The sequence below is a fragment of the Zingiber officinale genome, chromosome 6A (genome assembly GCF_018446385.1).
Source record: "Zingiber officinale cultivar Zhangliang chromosome 6A, Zo_v1.1, whole genome shotgun sequence".
Lineage (NCBI taxonomy): Eukaryota > Viridiplantae > Streptophyta > Magnoliopsida > Zingiberales > Zingiberaceae > Zingiber > Zingiber officinale.
This window is the reverse complement of record NC_055997.1, coordinates 118,753,192-118,772,236: the sequence shown is the minus strand read 5'-3', so window position 1 is coordinate 118,772,236 and position 19,045 is coordinate 118,753,192. Positions and strand designations below refer to the sequence as shown.

The 19,045-nt window shown below is 40.5% G+C and overlaps 1 protein-coding gene across 1 annotated transcript; it reads right to left on the bottom strand.

The window, feature by feature from the left end:
• Positions 1–23: 23 nt before the first annotated feature.
• On the bottom strand, positions 24–1,690 carry LOC121995214 (WAT1-related protein At5g47470-like). Its single transcript, XM_042549015.1, has 6 exons — positions 1,497–1,690; positions 1,145–1,261; positions 710–923; positions 464–625; positions 226–377; positions 24–141 (listed from the first exon to the last, which is right to left on the bottom strand). The coding sequence occupies exons 1-6, from the start codon at positions 1,688–1,690 to the stop codon at positions 24–26; spliced, it is 957 nt and encodes a 318-aa protein (XP_042404949.1).
• Between the last annotated feature and the right edge of the window lie 17,355 nt (positions 1,691–19,045).

Here is a 19,045-nt window from a genome sequence, read left to right as displayed (position 1 = left end):
ACAAATTATTGGAAAAGAAGTGTTCATGGTAGCAAAGGTTCTTGAATGTCTTCAGTAGTTTGTGGGAAAGCAGCTTCTTCTTTTGTCTTGGCCCAGAGCACCTCATAGAGTCCACAGAACATGAGGAACATAGCAACAATGCTGCAACATTAAAGTCCAAGAAATAGCTCCATCAGCAAACTGTCTATAGATCATCAACAATTGAATTCAATATCAAAACCGAACCTTTTTAGTCCGATCGACTGGCCTAAAACTACTGCCGTTAGAATGGCAGAAGCGACGGTTTGAACTGGGTTAAACATGCAGACGAAAACCGGCCCCTTTTCCTTCACAGACCATGTAATGAATCCAAGGCAGGCAGAATTCACTACACCACTCTGCATTACACCCAACATTGAATGGCAATAGAAAGAAAACACAAACCTGAAAGCATGATACATGTGACTTAGCAAAGCATGTGTACCATTAGAGCAACACGGATGACATCCCATAAGTCCATGGTTGAAGTGCCAACGTCGATCTTCCCGTCAATCAGTAACTGTGCTATCGCTGTAAAAATTGTCCCCAACAAGGTTGCAAAGGCACACAAGCTTAAGGGAGCAGGAAACTCCATCAATGTTGCAGCCTACACAACACAATTGTGGTTCTTGATCATGTCAAAAAGCATTAGTTAAGTGGTAGATTAAGTTGACTGAGGCGATTACAATACCTGCATAATTGCCGTGAAGGAGACCATCAGGACAGCCCCAAAAAGGCATATGCAACCGATGAACCAACCACCAAAGATGCCGCTATCGACAGAGTTGGCAGGTGGAGATGAAGGATTTTGGTAGATGCTGAAGGCCACTGCTCCACCAATGCACACCATGTTTCCTAGGATCTTCAATCTGGTGAACCAGCAATTGATATCGAACCTCTCGAACCTACAACATATCGTCACTATTTGAGGCCTACCACATGAATTCAAAACTCATGCTTAACTATTATAGATGTCTTCAAAGATCTATCATGTTACTATGATATTGGAATGTATTAAATGCATGTTCAAATCTAAGAAACAAGATTATCTCTTATTTAAATGAAAGTAATGCGCATTTAAAAGAGAATATATAATCATTGATTAGTTGCTTAATCGAATAATTACCTTAAAGACACTGCTACTATGAAGATGATTCCCGGGCCAAGATTAGGCATGGCAGAAGCAATGGCAGGAGATGTGATCTTCATTCCCGATATCAACATAACTTGATATAATGTTGCCCTAAAAAATAATTATATGAAATTAAAATTACAGATATAAGTGAAATCAAAACCATATGACAGAATTGGATTAATCTTAGTTACCCTAAAAGAGCAATCGAACTGATTTTGATTATCAATTTCCAACTTAGTCGAGCCGGCCATTTGCTCCTATTGTAAGTTGAACACAAATGTGTATCGATAAAGAATAGATACTTGAGTTATGCAAAGGTATAGAGGTGACGGATATTATTTACCTTTCGAATATGACCGCGAATGGAAGCATAATTTCAAACATGAAAAAGTTCACCAAAATGACAAAGAACAAAGGATTCATGCCAATGGAAAGAAAGGGGCTCAAGTACACCATGTAGGCTGCAGTGCTAACTTGAGTTACGACCAGGCCAAGGATGATGAAGGCATTGGTGAGCATGTGACTAAGGGGCCTCATTCTCACGATCTAGTTTGTTGATAGTAGAAACTTGAACACTTGAACGATGATAATGTGTTGAATGTGTGGTGGGGTTTATATAATGTATAATACCACTTTGATATTGAATATTTATTATTGTTATATTCCTTCTTTTTAGGATTCTTCTATTTTTTTTTAATAAAAATAAAATCATCCTATTCTAAAATTCCTTTTTTTCCCTTTTTTTATACAAAAATTTCAAGGAATGATTATTTAATTACCTTGATATAAAAATAAAATCATCCTATAGAGATATATATTTTTCTGATCTAGGGGTTTATGAGTTCATCTGACATAAAAGAAACAATAATTAATGCACACCTATAAAACTATTTAATACCTTACATTCCCTAACTCACAGGAAAATAATTATTTATGTAATGGAGCAAGAATAATCAAAGCAATGGAAGTTGAATCTTAAAGAAATTAAGGTCACTATTTTTTTTTAATGTTAGGCCGTTAAATTGAAAGTTATCGAAATAAAACCGTTAAGTTTGTTCAAATTAGAGTATTCCTTGTAATTAATTAATTGTTTGAACGTTGATTTTACTAATTAAGGAAGGAGAAATGCTTTGGAAAAAAGTGGATTGGAGGAATAAAGCATGTAGAGAAAAAAAATAACAATCAATATTAACTAAAGCAATATAATTCTTACAAAGGAGATTTAATAAGATATAATTTCATTGCAAAATAAGTAATAGGTTGAGTACGTATATACAAATGGTTCGAGTATAGAAAAAAAAAATTCAGTTAATCTTATTAACTATGTAGATATGATCAATATGATTCCATAGAATTTTTCCATAGTTCATCAATGATTCGAATACAAAGAAGTATATAAACATAGGCATTTGTTTGTCAAATTGTTGATCAATCACTGTTACAACCCTTGTTCCACATTAAGGGAAGTAGGTCATGTCACATAGATTGTGATCCTGTATAAAACCAGCTAAAATGATAATTTGTGGGGATGTGGCTATGCGGTTGATGCCACGAAGACTTCACGTATTTCTGTAAGACAAAAAATATCAGTGTCGGATAGGAAAGGGGTTTTCGGTGTTGACCCTCCAATACTCAAGTCAGTATTCGGTGATCTCAAGAAATGAGAACTGTAGCAAGTAGAAGTAGAAGATGAAGTTGCGCATATCTTTCTATGTAGCTAGGAACTCCTTTTTTATAGTGTCAACATGATACTTGTGGGCACATCTCAATGCATAGACACATCTTCCTAGGTATCTTAGGAAGAGACATGTCAAAAAATATCCCTGACACCATACCTTAAGCATCCATGCAATCCTCTAACGCGACAACCTAGAAGCTTCTAACGTACGATTGCATGCTGGACAAGCATGCATTGCTGTTAGCGACATAGACTCCCAAAGGATATGACAAGATACTTGATGGGGTCATGTATAGCTACTTGGGGTCCGCTCAGCTGGGTTGCCTCCGCTTGGCAGTGTTCTCAGGACCTGCCGACTTTCTCACTTTCCTTGCTTCCTGACTATCCATGGTTATCCAGCTTTAATTGGACGCAAAGCTCGTTCGGCGAGACTAGTTGCTGCTTATTACTCTTTGTTAACGGAGGGTCATTTTACCCGACCAAGGGTAGAGCTCGGCTTACTTATCCACATAGCTATCACCATCCACTTGGCCATAACCGACCCGTTCGACAATACCTGGTCCAAACAACACTGCATGGTCCACTCGGCGGATTAGGATACCCCGCTTAACTTTATCTTTCACGTCAGTCGACCTTTCCTACTTTGACCCACCTTTGGTGGGATCCCCTATCATCACAAGATCATAAGCCTCCCTTTCAATCTAGTCAAAGGAGGATGCAAGTCCGACTAACTGGACCATTAGTATGCTCATGAGCCTCTCTACCTGATCCAGCGTCCTGCAACTCAGGGCCGCCCATAGACTTTGTTGATGTCTTCCCAGGGTTTTTTAGCCATCGTTCGGTTGCTGCTGATGAAGACGTATGATTTTAAAGCCACCGTTCGGATGATGAAGCGAAGACATTCGGTTTTATAGTCGCCGTTAGGCTACTGATAGGGAAGACATTTGGTTTTAAAGCCGCCATTTGGCTGCTAAAGTGAAGACGTACATTTGGTTTTATAGCCGCTGTTCGGCTGCTGAAGCGAAGATATTCGGTTTTATAGTCGTCGTTCTGCCGCTGAGGCAAAGACATTCGGTTTTATAGCCTCCGTTCAGCTGCTGAAGCGAAGACATTCAGTTTTATAGTTGTCGTTCGGCTACTAAAGCGAAGACACTTAGCCAATTTTTTGATTCCCCATTGAGCCCTGCTCTTGACAGTAGTGGTTTTTAATTACCGTTGATGTCATCTTAATTTCTCGAAAGCCGCTCAAATCTCCTACCATTAATGCTAGGCACGCTCAACCATGCCCCGTAATTATGCTCTCAGCTTTATCATTAATATTTCTTGTAAAAGAATGCCACGTGGCGTGCTTGCATGCCATTGTAGACGTGATGTGACAGGTGATGGTTTGGGAATAATGTGACTGTTGTCTTTTTGAAATCAATAGTCGTGATAAACTCCCCTTTTCCAAAGCCCTTGATCGAACGATTGAGAATGACTGCTCTCCATGCTTTTAAGCTACCGATTTTTTCTATTCCCTGCACCGTCTTCCTCGCGTCCATCGTCGTCTCCTCCTTTTCCATTGGCGATTTCTTCTGTAGTAAGCTTCTCTCCCTTTCTTTCTTTGAATCTTTTGATCTTCTTTCCCCTCTGTTCTTCATGGCCGAGTCTCCTTATCCTCCCCTGCCTATCCCTTGGCTCTGGTATACCTCCACAACCTCTAAATTCAATGGTGACGAAATTGACCAAATGAAGCTTACCTATCGTTTCCCTGTTGATTACCAACTCGCCATCACTTCTGCTTACGACCACCCTCATCTGCCGCACGATGACTTTTTCACCTTTTTTAAGGATCAGTTTTATGTCAGCCTTCAATTTCCCATTCATCCTTTCTTTTTAGAAGTGTGTAGATATTTCCACATCTCTCTGAACCAACTAGTACCCAACTCCTTTAGGTTGCTGTACAGGGTTGCCATGCTATTTTGTCTGTACGAAATTCCCTTAGTACCTCGTGTGTTCCATTATTTTTATTACCCTAAGTTATCTGAGCCAGGTACTGATAACTAGAATTTTAATGCATTATTTCTGTTGATAATTTTCATGTTTGAATCCTTTCATATGATTAATTGTTGATTCTTGTCATGTTTATTGAGTTGGATTCATATTATGGGTTTTGTTATAATTCTTCCTATTTTTATGAATTTCTATTTATAATTGTGCACTTTTATTTTTTAGGGATTGAGTTCAAGTTGAACTAAATTGAATATAAAGGCTTGAGTTAATGAGAAGTCCAATATGAAGAAATCTGAGCCATTGGATCAAATCTGAAGCAAATTAAATGAAATATTCAGATATGATTAATTCTAGCTGTTCATCAAGATCTGGTTGATTCTGGCCAATCTGTGTAGATCTGGCATGATCTGAGCCGCTCATCTTAATCTAGCCAGCCATTTGATTAAAGTGATGAAGGGGATCTACATCTGAGCCGTTTATTTTGAGATTAAATTGAGGTTGATTTGCTCTTTAGATCTGACGGTCAACATAGCTTCAAATTTGGATGGAGGGCTGGATGTCTTAGATCTAAATGAAGAAACAAGATCTCTTTAGATCTGGATCAACGGCTCATGTTAATTCTGCTTGATCTCCCTCATTTGGTCTCTAAATCAAGTCAAATTTGATCCGACTCGACCCTAATCGATGACTCTTTTGATTTCCTACAAATCCATAATAAAAACATGAGATTAAATACTACAATTTGTAAAAAATTTACAACTAAGTTCAAAATATATCCTACTCACAAATAAATACACAATTAAGTATGTGAGAAGATAAAAATTTCAAGAATAAGAGCTAAAATAATGCACAAAAATGTTAGTTATCATGGAATTTGAGCCACTAACCACAATAACGTAGCAAATGGTCATAAAATTTCTGTGAAAAAATATCATTTGTCAGTTCGGCATCCCTCATAGGCTAATCTCTGACAATGGAAGATAATTTTAAGGAAGAAAATTCAGAGAGTGGTGGGCCAGCTACGGTATTACGTAGACCTTTATTTCGGTGGCTTACTCCCAAAGCAATGTCCAGGTAGAGGTCACCAACAGAGAAATCCTCCGAGGACTCAAGACCCAGCTCAACCACGCTAGGGGGAGGTGGGTGGATGAAATGTTGAGCGTGCTATGGGCCTACCATACCACGCCTTGAGAGGCGATCAAGATTACCCCATTCCACTTAGTATAGGGGAGATTTGTAGTGTCGGTCAAGATGGGAGTGGAGTTCGATCGAGTGCAGCTCTACGATGAGGATAACGATGAGAGGTGACTCATGGAGTTAGATTTAATTGAAGAAATCAAAGACAAAGTTGTCATTCGAATGATGGCGTATAGGAAAAGAATGAAGTAAAATTATAACAGACGAGTGATGCCGAGGTCATTTCAGGTCAGCAACTTTGTCTAGAAAAGAGTCATGTTGGTCGGCGACGTCAGCAAGTTGAAAGCCCCATGGGAAGGACCCTACAAGGTGACTTAGAAGCTCAGCTCAGGGTCATATTATCTACAAAATAAGAACGAAATGAAGCTCGACTGGCCATGGAGCGTGAATCATCTGCAACCCTATCGAACTAGGTAGTAAGTTTGTAACTAGAAGGATGTAACCTGCAATGTTGTTCATTCTATAGATGCAGGAAATTTTGAATGGAAAAATGCTAAGTGTCGCAAACTCTCGACTTGATCAGGCGAGTTATAAGCAAGCTTTTCTCTCGCGATGGAAGATAATTGACACGGGGTTCAGACTAGGCGCGTGATAACTAGCATTTTATTTGATATTTTAGCTCTTAGACTTAACATTTTTACCTTCTCACATGTTTAATTTTGTGTTTATATTATGTTGTGTGAGTAGGATCTATTTTAGACTTAATTGTAATTTTCCTACAATTATGATGTTATATCTTATATTTTGAATTTAGTTTTGTAGGAAATCCAAAGAGCCATGGATTAAGATAGAGCCAGATCGAATTTGGTTTGATTGGATGTCAAATGGGGGAGATCAAGCAGAATTAGTGTAAACCATTGATCTAGATCAGGAGAGATCTTATTCTTTCATTTAGATCTAAGCATCCTTCCCTTGATTCAGATCTAAAATGATATGGACCATTGGATCAAAGCAAGAAGGCAACTTGATCTAAATCGCTGAGCTCGTTATTCGATAGCCAGATCTTCATCTATCTTTCTCATCAAAATGAATGGCTCAGATGCAGATCCCCTTCATCACTTTAATCAAATGGTCAGGATAAGCTCTTCATTAAATCGGACGGTCCAGATTAAAGGAGGAGAAAACCCATTCCTTCAATTGATGCGACAGCACAGTGATCAAGCCCCTTCTCTTCTCTTCGCAATTTTTGGCTAGGGCTCGCGACAACGCCACCCATGCCTCCTTCCCCTTTTCTTACCTACATTGTCGCCGATCGACCAACCCTTTCCTTCTTCTCTAATCTGCTCAACTCAGTGACAACAATGGCTCCAACAACTCTTGTGAGCGACAATGATTTCATCCCAGTGTCCTTTTCCGGTGGATGGGTTCGTCTCTAGCATGACGAGGTTCCTTTCTTTCCTATTCCAACTTGGCGATGGCAGTTTGAACTCAGAGCTAGGGTTCCAGTAGGAGTGGTTAGCTCCGGCAGGGCTCTTCATCAGGAGGAAGGAGTTCCTTTCTCCATTCTTTCTGTTGTGGAGATACCTTGCGGACAGTGAAGGGTAGTCGACTTTGTGTATGATCATGGAAGAGGGTTTGGTTAGCTTAGTTGATTTACTTATTTATTTGATTGTGTTATTTCCTTATTCATGTTTGATTGTTGTTATTGCACTTTGTTAGTTGCACTATGTATGATTGTTAATTATGTATCAGTGTGACAGTGTGATGTAGGTTATCAATTATACATAGCTAGGTTTTGTTTAATCAATGTTAAGTTTGTTTAGTTTATTAGCACTTTTTACTACTATTTTTTCCTTTATGCATGTTTGTGCTACTTGTTATGTTTTTATGTTATGCCTATTGATAGATGTTCTTGTGTCGTAGGGTGACAATGCGGTGCAAGAGTGTCATCGATAGTTAGATAGGATAGTTGGTTAATTTTTTATGCATGTTTCTTTTATAGAAGGGATCCTTATAGTATAGAGTGATACTGCGATGTGAGTTCATTTTTTTTGGTTAGTTAGAATTTCATTATTTGCATTAGGTTTAGAAAATCCCAAAACAACCCCATTGTTCAATTTTACCTTAAAATAAACATCCTATCACTGGTTCCACGTAAGAGACGATCTGGTCCTCTACTATACTACTTAGTGTAGATTAAGGGGATCGGTAGATTAGAAATGAATTAATTTGATATGAGCGAATGGCAGTCGCACATTAATCAAATTTTGGAGCCGTTGCCCAGGACAACTATATTGGTGCGGGAAGCATCCGATGATCGAACCGATGTTTTGATTATGTCAAAGGGTTCAAGTTAAGTTGGTTTGTTATCTTATATGTTGAATGAGTTTGCAGGAAAGTCCTAACTACGATTAGGCAGGTGGAAAACCCTAATGGGCGGTAACCTTAGATCCTAGGGGGTGGTAACCTTAGGTGGTGAAAAATCCTAAGGGGCGGCAACCTTAGGTCTTAGGGGGTGGTAACCCTAGGTGGAGGAAATCCTAAGGGGGGGGGGGTAACCTTAGGTCCTAGGGGGGGGGGGTAACCTAGGTGGCGGAAAAATCCTAAGGGCTGGTAACCCTAGATCCTAGGGGGTGGTAACCCTAGGCAGAAAGTCCAGTAGGTCTGGAGGACAGGACTAACATCAGGTATACTCTCTTGAGTGGAGTAGGTGAGGATGCATTCCCCGTGGAGGGAACAGTAGGTGTCGGTTCGACCTAGGGTTTTCGGTAGGAAATCCGAAGTCAGAACCGGGCAGTCCGGAGACTATCAAAACAATTCTATTACTATGTTAATTATGTGCTAATCTTGTTTTGCAGGATATATTGTTGTCTTGTGAACTAACCTATCTTGCAGGAACAAAGGAGCTCTTTTGGCCTTGGATGAACAGTACCCGAGACACCCTCATGGAGCTTGGAGGCGCCTCGGGTGCAAAGAAGAAGAAGCGCACGCGGCAAGTATGGAGGTACCCTCATGGAGGCTTGAGGCACCTTGGGCAGCCTTGGAGGCGTACTTTTATTGTTCTCTCTCCTATGAGGACAATCCATCTTCCAATGTCCAGTCTGCTTGCAAATAAAGCACTTGCCTTTCGACTTCTTTACTCCAGCTTTCGATCCAGTACATAGAGATATATTCACCTTTTTTGCCAAGCCAGCTTGTTTCTTATTCTTCTTCTTGCCTTTCGACTTAGATGTAGAAACATTTTCAGCAAAGTGAATTTGAGAATTATGATGAAATAACCCTTCTGCTGCCTGAAGTTCTGTTAGTAGTTCTGCCAATGAATACATCCTCTTATTCATATTATAGTTTAGGTGGAACTACTCAAAACTTCTGGGTAGCGTTTGGAGAATAATATCGACCTGGGTTTCCCTATCGATTTCAGCTCCAAGGATTTGTATCTCGTTCAAGTAAGCCATCATCTTTAGGATATGATCCTTTACGGGTGTCCCTTCTGACATGGTGGTTGTCATTAATTTTCTCATTGCCTCTTGCCTAGCAGTCCGACTCTGGTGTCCGAAGAGTTCTTTGAGATAGTTCATCATGTTGGACCCCGTGGTAGTTTTGATGTGATCAACCAAGTTAGTTAGGTCCTGCTGTGTTATTATCCCTGTGTCTGAGTGTGTAGGAGCTTAGGAACACAGGAAGTTGAGCGGAAGACGCAGCTAGCGAGAAGGACGGTACGGGAAGGGAGCCGACGGGCTCGGTGCGTCCGAAGGACGAGAGAGCTGCGGAAGAGTACTCCGGTGGGCGTGAAGAGCGTGCGCGACGTTCGAGGGACGTTAAGCCGGGACGGAAGGCTGCTCGAGGAAGGCCGGAAATTGGGTTCGGGTGAGCCCTATTTCGGTTGGCCACAATCACCCAAAAGATCGGAGCGTCGGAAGTCAAAGTGGAACAAAGAAACAAGCTGGAATGTTGAGCTGCCAGCTTGGAGGCGCCTCCATCAGGCTTGGAGGCGCCTCCAGCTTGAAGGCGCCTCCAGCCTTGCTGAAGGCGCCTCCAAGGGCGCCTTTAGGCTTGATGAAGGCACCTTCAACAGTCTGTTTTGACCGTTTGCGCTGCGGATAAAGTTTTATCCGCTGACCGAGCTGGAGGCGCCTTGGACCCTCGGGATAGACTTTTCAGGAGCTATAAAAAGGCCCCTGGAGCTAGGAATTCAACAACAACTCAAACATTCAATCTGTAGTGTTTCCTAGCAATAGTTCTGAGCTTTTGAAAGTGTAAAAGGCTTCTCCGCCTTCAGCAAAGGAGAGTTTCTTTTAGTGCGCTTCTACTGCCCTGGATTAACAACCTCCTTGGTTGTAACCAGGTTAATTCTTCTGTGTCTTTCTTTTACTGTTTTATTATTTTGTTAACTATTGCACTAACTGAGTTGAAAGTACGAGGAGGGTATAATTTAATTTTTGTTTTCAGCAATTCACCCCCCTCTTGCCGGCACTCCGTTGCACCAACAAGTGGTATCAGAGCCTGATCGCCTCAGAAGGACTTGTTAGGATCGATGGTCGCGGCTAGAGAGGGGGGGGGTGTGAATAGCCGACCCCAAATCTTCGTTTCTTTCTACAAGTTGATGTTAGCGCAGCGGAAAATAAAACAAAGAAACAAAGACAAGAAGATCAAACCTCAACACGCAGCGATATAACGAGGTTCGGAGATATACTCCTACTCCTCGGCGTGTCCGTAAGGTGGACGAAGCCTATCAATCCGTCGGTGGATGAGACCCCGGAAACCCGGCTAATAATCACTCCTTCTGGGTGGAGAAACCTCGCTACAATAGCTTGCAACAGCAATATGGAAATACAAAGAAGAGCAAGAACAAAATACACAATGAATGTACAAATACTCGCTTGCCTTCTCGTCGACTGAAGTCCCCGGATGAAGCACCAACTTCACGGACGAATGCCAACAAGCAACTCAGTCGAAGAAGCTCACCCGAAGCTTCGGAGCTCAGCAAAGCTCAAGAGCACAGCTTTCAGAAGAACAGCAGCTCAGTTCAGAGGAGGAAGAAGTAGTGTCTGAGAGTGTCTCCACTATAGAAGCCCTCAACCCTTTTATACCTGCATCCACCTGCGAGAAGAACAGTGGCCAAAGACAGCAGAAGAATCTAGCCGTTGTCTCTCAACGGCTAGGGCCAGACCGATCAGGCATCACCCTGATAGGTCTGGGGCTGATCTGATCGGTCGTGGGGACCGATCAGGCTCTATGCTGATCGGTCCCCAGACCGATCAGAATGCTTTCACAGAGAGTTTCCCAACTCTCTGTGCGTACCCTGATCGGTCCCGGGGACCGATCAGGCTTCCTGCTGATCGGTCCCCAGACCGATCAGTAAGCTCACAGAGGCACACTGATCGCTTTCTGATCGATCTCCAGACCGATCCAGGTCTTGGTTTTTGCCCAAACCAAGTCCAAACCAATATCCGGTCAACCTTGACCTCTTGGTACATCATGCTTAGCATCCGGTCACTCCCTTGACCTGCTAAGACTCCCCACCAAGTGTCCGGTCAATCCCTTTGACCCACTTGGACTTTTCTCTTCGTGTCAAGTATCCGGTCACTCCCTTGACCTACTTGACCTTCTCAACACCAGATGTCCGATCACCCTTGATCCATCTGGATTTTTCCTTGCCCGGCTTCACTCACCAGGACTTTCACCTAGCTTCACTCACTAGGGTTTTCACCTGGCTTCACTCACCAGGATTTTCACCTGGCTTCACTCACCAGGATTTCCAACTTGCCTGGCTTCACTCACCAGGACTTTCCACTTCATGGCTTCACTCACTAGGATTTTCACCTGGCTTCACTCACCAGGATTTCCTGACTGCCTGGCTTCACTCACCAGGACTTTCCGAACTGCCTGGCTTCACTCACCAGGACTTTTCGAACTGCCTAACATCCCAGTTAGGACTCCCCAGTCAAGTATCCGGTCAACCTTGACCTACTTGACTCTTCTTCATCCAACCTGATCAGACCCTGATCAGTATCTCTCCGCATGGACAACTACACCTGCATTGTCCATGTCTACATGTCTTTCTGTATTGTCAAATATCGAAACCATGACCAAGGTTTACGCTTGGTCAACTAGGTCAACCTTGACCTACTGGAAATTGCACCAACAGGACTAACCGCCAACTGAAGCACTATGATCAAGACGATGGCCGGAGCGAACATCCATCCCCCGAAGTTCGACGGAGACTTCGCCACTTGGAAGCGCAAAATGGAGGTATTTTTTAAAACAGATTTTGATATTCTTATTACAATGAAATATGGTTTTGCAGCGCCGAAAGACAAAGAAGAAAACACATGGAGCAAGAAGGAGCAAGCCGATTTCGTCGCCAACGGTAAGGCGGAGTTCCACCTGCTTAGCGTGCTGCCACCACTAGAAGTAAATCGGATCGGAAGCTACGACTCAGCGAAAGATCTCTGGGAAAAATTCCTGGAGCTACACGAAGGTACTTCCGAAGCGAAGCGCGACATCCTCCGGAACCAGTTAACGAACCTCCGGATGAACCAAGGTGAGAAGGTAGCGCAACTCCAAGCGAGAATCAAGGAGCTAATAACGCAACTAACGAACCTTGGAGAAGAGGTAACCAACCGGGACTCCATCCGATATGCGCTCAATGCCTTCCCGAGAACTCCAGAGTGGGCCTCCTTAGTAGATGCGTACTACATCTCTAAGGACCTCGAGGTAAGTACGTTAGAACAATTATTTTCAACTTTTGAACTTCACGAATCTCGAGTTTCAGAACCCAACGGAGCAGAGAAGACAAGTCAGAACATTGCCTTAAAGGCAAAGATGAACAGTTCTGACTCCGAAGCCTCAGTCGACGAATCCGAAGTGGCACAACTGGTAAGACGCTTCAATAAGTTTTTTAGTACTAATAAATTTAAATCGCAGAGGCATCATCGAAAGAAGAGGATGATTCGCTGCTACAACTGCAACGAAGAGGGACACATCAAAGATGACTGTCCAAAGCTAAAGAGAAAGGAGAAAGAAAGGGCAAAGCCAAAATACAAGAAACCAGAACCCTCCAAGCACAAGAATCTGAAGGCTACTTGGTCAAATTCGTCATCTTCCGAATCGGAAGTCGAAGAATTCTCGGGACTAGCACTGATGGCCAACCATCAGAAAGAAGAAACGTCCAGTTCAGAGATGAGCATCGATGAAGGGGGAGGAACATCAGAAGAAGAAAGCAGCAGTGAAGGGGGAGCGTCACTAGACCAGGTAAGTAAGGTACGCAATCTAACCCCAACTCAATCTTTCAAATTTATCAAGTCTCTTTCTAAAGAGTTAGATCAATTAGAAAAAGAGAATGCTGAACTAAAGTTGAACTTAGCAAGAGCATGCCTGTTAGAAATGTATGATCATCTAAAATCAGAAAATGAAAATTTAAAATTAGAAATTGAAAAATTGAAAAATGATGCATGCTTAAAGAAATTTCCAAAGTCAAAAATTAGAACTTATGGTAAATTAAATTGGTATATAAGGAAGCATCAAGGTCAACTTAGAAAAATACCAAGAAACTATGTACCCCCTAGATTTTTGAATAATCCTGTAGGAAGGAACCTCTATTGGGTTCCAAAATCTGTGCTTAATTAATTTTTCAAAAATTAAAAGCTTAAAGTGAGAAAATTAAACATTGAAATTCTTTATGGTAGCTTTGTCTAAGGAAGTGGTTGTTGCTCCAATAACCAAGAAGGTCTAGTGCCTCGCCACGACCTGGAAGCTAAAATATTGAAAGAAAATGTTTAATTAACTTTCTGAAAAAGCATTAAACTAGAATCAAATAATGCTTTAAAAGTTTTTTTAATCTTTTTAAAATTCTAAAAAGTCAGATTGTGAAAATTTAAAAAAAAAATTTTTTTGACTTAGATATTTTTTTTTATTGACTTAGAAAATTTTTTTCTGAAAATTCAAAAATTTGACTTAGAATTTTTTGGGAAAAATTCATTTTGACTTAGAATTTTTTTTTAAATAATTCATATCGAGGTAGAAATTTTTTTTTGAAAATTAAAAAATTTGGCTTAGAAATTTTTTTTACTTAGATTTTTTTTTTTTGAATTCATTTTTAACTTAGAATTTTTTTTAAAATTCTATACATTTCACTTAACTTAAGTCATTTGCTTCTTAACCCCATTTTTGCTGTGATCAAAGGGGGAGAGAAAAGTACAAGTTTAGGGGAAGTTAGAAAAATTTAAAATTTCTGTTATTACTTTTATAAAAAGTGTTGCAATTTTACTAATTGCAAAAATTATGCTTAACTTGTTAGTTTAGTAATTTTTTCTTTAAAATTACTCTTTATGTCTATTTTAACCCTAACTTGAACTTGGGTTGATGCACATCAAAAAGGGGGAGATTGTTGGACCCCGTGGTAGTTTTGATGTGATCAACCAAGTTAGTTAGGTCCTGCTGTGTTATGATCCCTGTGTCTGAGTGTGCAGGAGCTTAAGAACACAGGAAGTCGAGCGAAAGATGCAGCTAGCGAGAAGGACGGCATGAGAAGGGAGCCGACGGGCTCGGTGCGTCCGAAGGATGAGAGAGCTGCGGAAGAGTACTCCGGTGGGCGTGAAGAGTGTGTGCGACGTTCGAGGGACGTTAAGCCGGGATGGAAGGCTGCTCGAGGAAGGCCGGAAATTGGGTTCGGGTGAGTCCTATTTCGGTTGGCCACAATCACCCAAAAGATCGGAGCGTCGGAAGTCAAAGTGGAGCAAAGAAACAAGATGGAATGTTGAGCTGCCAGCTTGGAGGCGCCTCCATCAGGCTTGGAGGCGCCTCCAGCTTGAAGGCGCCTCCAAGGGCGCCTTCAGGCTTGATGAAGGCGCCTTCAACAGTTTGTTTTGACCGTTTGCGCTGCGGATAAAGTTTTATCCGCTGACCGAGCTGGAGGCGCCTTAAACCTTGTTGGAGGCGCCTTTGACCCTCGGGATAGACTTTCCAGGAGCTATAAAAAGGCCCATGGAGCTAGGAATTCAACAACAACTCAAGCATTCAATCTGTAGTGTTTCCTAGCAATAGTTCTGATCTTTTGAAAGTGTAAAAGGCTTCTCCGCCTTCAGCAAAGGAGAGTTTCTTTTAGTGAGCTTCTACTGCCCTGGATTAACAACCTCCTTGGTTGTAACCAGGTTAATTCTTCTGTGTCTTTCTTTTACTGTTTTATTCTTTTGTTAATTATTGCACTAACTGAGTTGAAAGTACGAGGAGGGTATAGTTTAATTTTTGTTTTCAGCAATTCACCCCCCTCTTGCCGGCACTCCGCTGCACCGACACATCATATCATAAGCAGTTGGTAAGTCATGATGCTGATGTTGCAACACATTTGATATTAAAGCCATAATGTAACACTGCGCCATCTCATCTGCTTTTACCAATTTCCTATGATTCTCAATCTCCTCTTCACTAGAGTTACTATTGTTAGTTAGAGCCCTAGAGCCAATCATTTAATGATTGTATTATGGACTTGTTGTATCATATTCTTAAATAAATAAAGGCATTTATTTTGGTTATTATACTTACTTGTATTGGTGCCAAATAAACTAAGTATAATAGCATCCTTGAGTAGAAGGTTCTTACCTATATCAATCGATTGGTTGAATCGATAGTGAGATGATATAGGGAACACTACTCTTAATCATTCCTAGTTGAGTATTATCATTCAGGGACAATGTTAATACAATAAGGCTAGCATGTAGGTCAACTCGATGACTTGATCTCACAAGTCATGGATATGGAGATATCAAGTTGACACATGGGTATGCATTGGAGAATGTATACAGAATGACCCGCCATGAGAAAGTATCATGGATCGTTATATGAGTGTCATATACTTTCTCATGTGGCTATTAGTATGACTATTAGTCCTTAGACCTGAAGTCACCATGATTCCCTACATAAGGAGTTATGTACTTTGGTTTCGTCAAACGTCACCCGTAACTGGGTGGACTATAAAAGCGATTACTGGGTATATAACAAATTATGCAGAGGGATGTGAGTGATGTAGATGAGATCTATCCCTCCTATATGACGGGAGAGACATCGATATTCTTGATAGAGTGAGACCACGAAGTGCATGACCATGCCCAAATGAGTTAATATGAGATATTGAGCTCATTTGATTGAGTGAGTCTACTTGGAGTTCAAGATTTAGATTGATTAGAGGATGGCATGGTCTATGCCTCACATTAATCAATCTAGATGTCTAGGATAGAAGGACACTTGTCATATATTGTGAGGAGTCACAATTAGTAGTCAAAAGGTGATGTTGAATCTCAACATTCTTGTAACTTGGGTAGTAATGATGTATTGCTAGATACCGCTCATTACTTATGGTCCTAAATGGGTTTAGGGGCATTGCCAACATTACAAGAACCTATTGGGTCACACACAAAGAACAAGTGGATGGAGATTAGGTTCATATGATGAACCAAGAGGATTAGATTCATGTGATGAATCAAATTGGATTAAGAGTAATCCTAATTGGGCTAATTGAGTTGGACTCAAGTTGATTCATGTGTTCAATGAGTCTAATTTAGATTATGACTCATTGAATCAATTTAATTAAATGAATTAGATTCATTATATTAAATTGGCTTGAATTAAATGGTTGGATTAGATCAACCATGAGAGAGATTAAGTCAAGTTTGACTTGACTTGAGAGGAAGAGGAAGAGTCAAGTTTGACTTGACTATTTGCCACATCATTAGTGATTTAGCATTAGAAGGACTAATGATGATGTGCCACATCATCAAAGTGTGCCACCTCATGGGGGTTATAAATCTATTCTCTTTAATGGCCACATTTAATGAGAATGGGGCTTACCTTTTTGGTTTTGAATGAGAATGAATTTTTCATTCACTCACATTCACATCATCTTCTTCCTCAAGCTCTCTTTTTGCTCCTTCTCTTCTCTTGGTCGTGGGTTTCAAGCAAGGGAGAAGAAAGGAGAGTGAGTCTAATCCAAGAAGAAAGGTTAGTGAAAGTCACATAGAGATTTTTTAGAGGAGTGTGTTCTCTTCTTTTCCTTTCTTCTTCTTCCAATCCCATCCGAGAGCATCAAGAAGTGCTAGCACACTTGTGGTGTTCTCTTTTCCATCCTTGTGTGTTAGAGAACACATCTTGTTTGTGTGGATACTTCTAGAGGATTGTCTACGTTGACAATCTTGAGATCCGACACTTCCTTGGGCGAGCGGGATTCTAAAAGGGCACGCATCAAGGGTAATTTTTTATAACTTTTTCCCTTGTAGATCTAAGTGTAGATCTAGGTAAACTCGTACTCGTAGTTTTTCAAAAAATTTTATTCTTCGCACGGATCCGTTGGCTAGGGAGATTCGGGGTTTTCGCGACGCGAAAAGCAATTTTCGCGGCCCGAAAAACCCAACAACTATTAGGCGTATTAGGGCAGACCTCTAACAGTAAAAACTTATAGCCTTCAGCAGTAAGAACAATGTCCAGGTTTCTTTTCCAATCTATGTAATTGGGACCAGTAAGTTTGTTCTCTTTCAGTATAATAACCAGTGGGTTGAAAGACATCCTAAGAATCACAAAATAAACTTTTGGTCAAGACTCTAAATTTACAATAATATTGATTCCTCAAACAATATTATTTAAATTTACCAATACCTCAAAACACCGTGAATTTTGCATGCCACGTTAGTGTGGACGTATACAAATTCAACATTTGTAAGAGGAGGTTTTACCCATTAATTTTATTATCTTATCATCTTAACTTTATGACAAATAAAATTAATAGTTGGTATCCCTTTTGTCACATAAATAATAGTAGTGACTCCGTTGGGGAGGATACTATTAAATGTGTCTAAGTGTATACCATTACTTGATACTTAGTCCATTAAATAAGATTGTGCCCTTTCAGTTGGAGAAGATCACACACTCCTAAATAATTTCCTATAACCATCCATAAAGGAAGTTTGATCTAGTGATCCGCAAACAAACTCATCCGTTGTGGAGGGAGGCACTCAAAGCCAACAGGCAAGTTTGTTGCATCACTTACAAACCAGTAATAGAGATCGTGGAATTTATTTACTAATCCCTCTCCCACTTAGTTTTTTAAGATGAGAATTTTATCATGCAAGCACACATCACATGCACACACACATCACAGTAAATAAAAGCAATAAATATGAAAATTAATTTTCCAACTATTATGGCTTCTTCCATCACTGTCCTCCGTGTGCTGCTAGCCCTAGGGTTCATGTCATCGGGTCCATCGAGCTTCCTTTTCTGCTGCGCCTTTGGTGCTCCAATAGTACCACGCCTTGCAAGGATATAATCCTCGACAAAAATAGAATTTTACATATATCGATCCTATATTCCTCAAGGGAATATACATGAAATCTAGATCGAATAAAAAATGTAAAATCCTAGGGCTAATACAGCTCCTGCTGTATTTAATAAATACAATCATGCACACACAATAAAATGCCCTTGACATGTCTAAGGGTCCAATCACACATAATCACATTAAGTCATAATAGTTGGAGCCTGCAACCACAGAGTTAAATCTATTTGCATATCCTACTATTATCCTGCCTAAAATATGTATGACATGTGCATAATTAAACTGAAAACCAAACACACAGAGGCAAACCCTAGCTTTGATACCAATTATTGGTTGCTATTCGGAATATCGTACTGGTTCCCCTATACAAAAATTTTGTGCAAGTCCTGAACCATTCCTAACAACCTATTGTGTTCTTTAGAAATTAAATTTGGAATCGCAAACAGAACTTAACATATTGATTCCAAATTCAACTTATCTGTTCTTAGTGGTTTAGACTTGGATCACAAACGATGCTTAACATTATTGATCCAAATCCACCCATGTTACAAATTTAATTAAATATTAATTTTAGAGATCAGCTTCCAGGTTAAACATGGTGAGGCACTAGGCCTTCTTGGATATGGGAGCAACCACCACTTCCTATACAAAGTCTTTCAACGAAATTCAATATTTAATTTCTTTATAGTAACCCTAGGTTTAACCAAAAAGAACAATCGAATCACAAGTTCAAAAAACAAAAGTGATATGGGTTAGGTTT

Bases quoted from the DNA above. Each gene is read 5' to 3' on its own strand.
- LOC121995214 (XM_042549015.1), bottom strand. From the start codon at position 1,690: ATGAGGCCCCTTAGTCACATGCTCACCAATGCCTTCATCATCCTTGGC. The intron at 1,262-1,496 runs GTAAATAATATC...ATTATTTTTTAG, and splicing joins TTCGCGGTCATATTCGAAAG to GGCAACATTATATCAAGTTA. The intron at 924-1,144 runs GTAATTATTCGA...GATATGTTGTAG, and splicing joins ATAGTAGCAGTGTCTTTAAG to GTTCGAGAGGTTCGATATCA.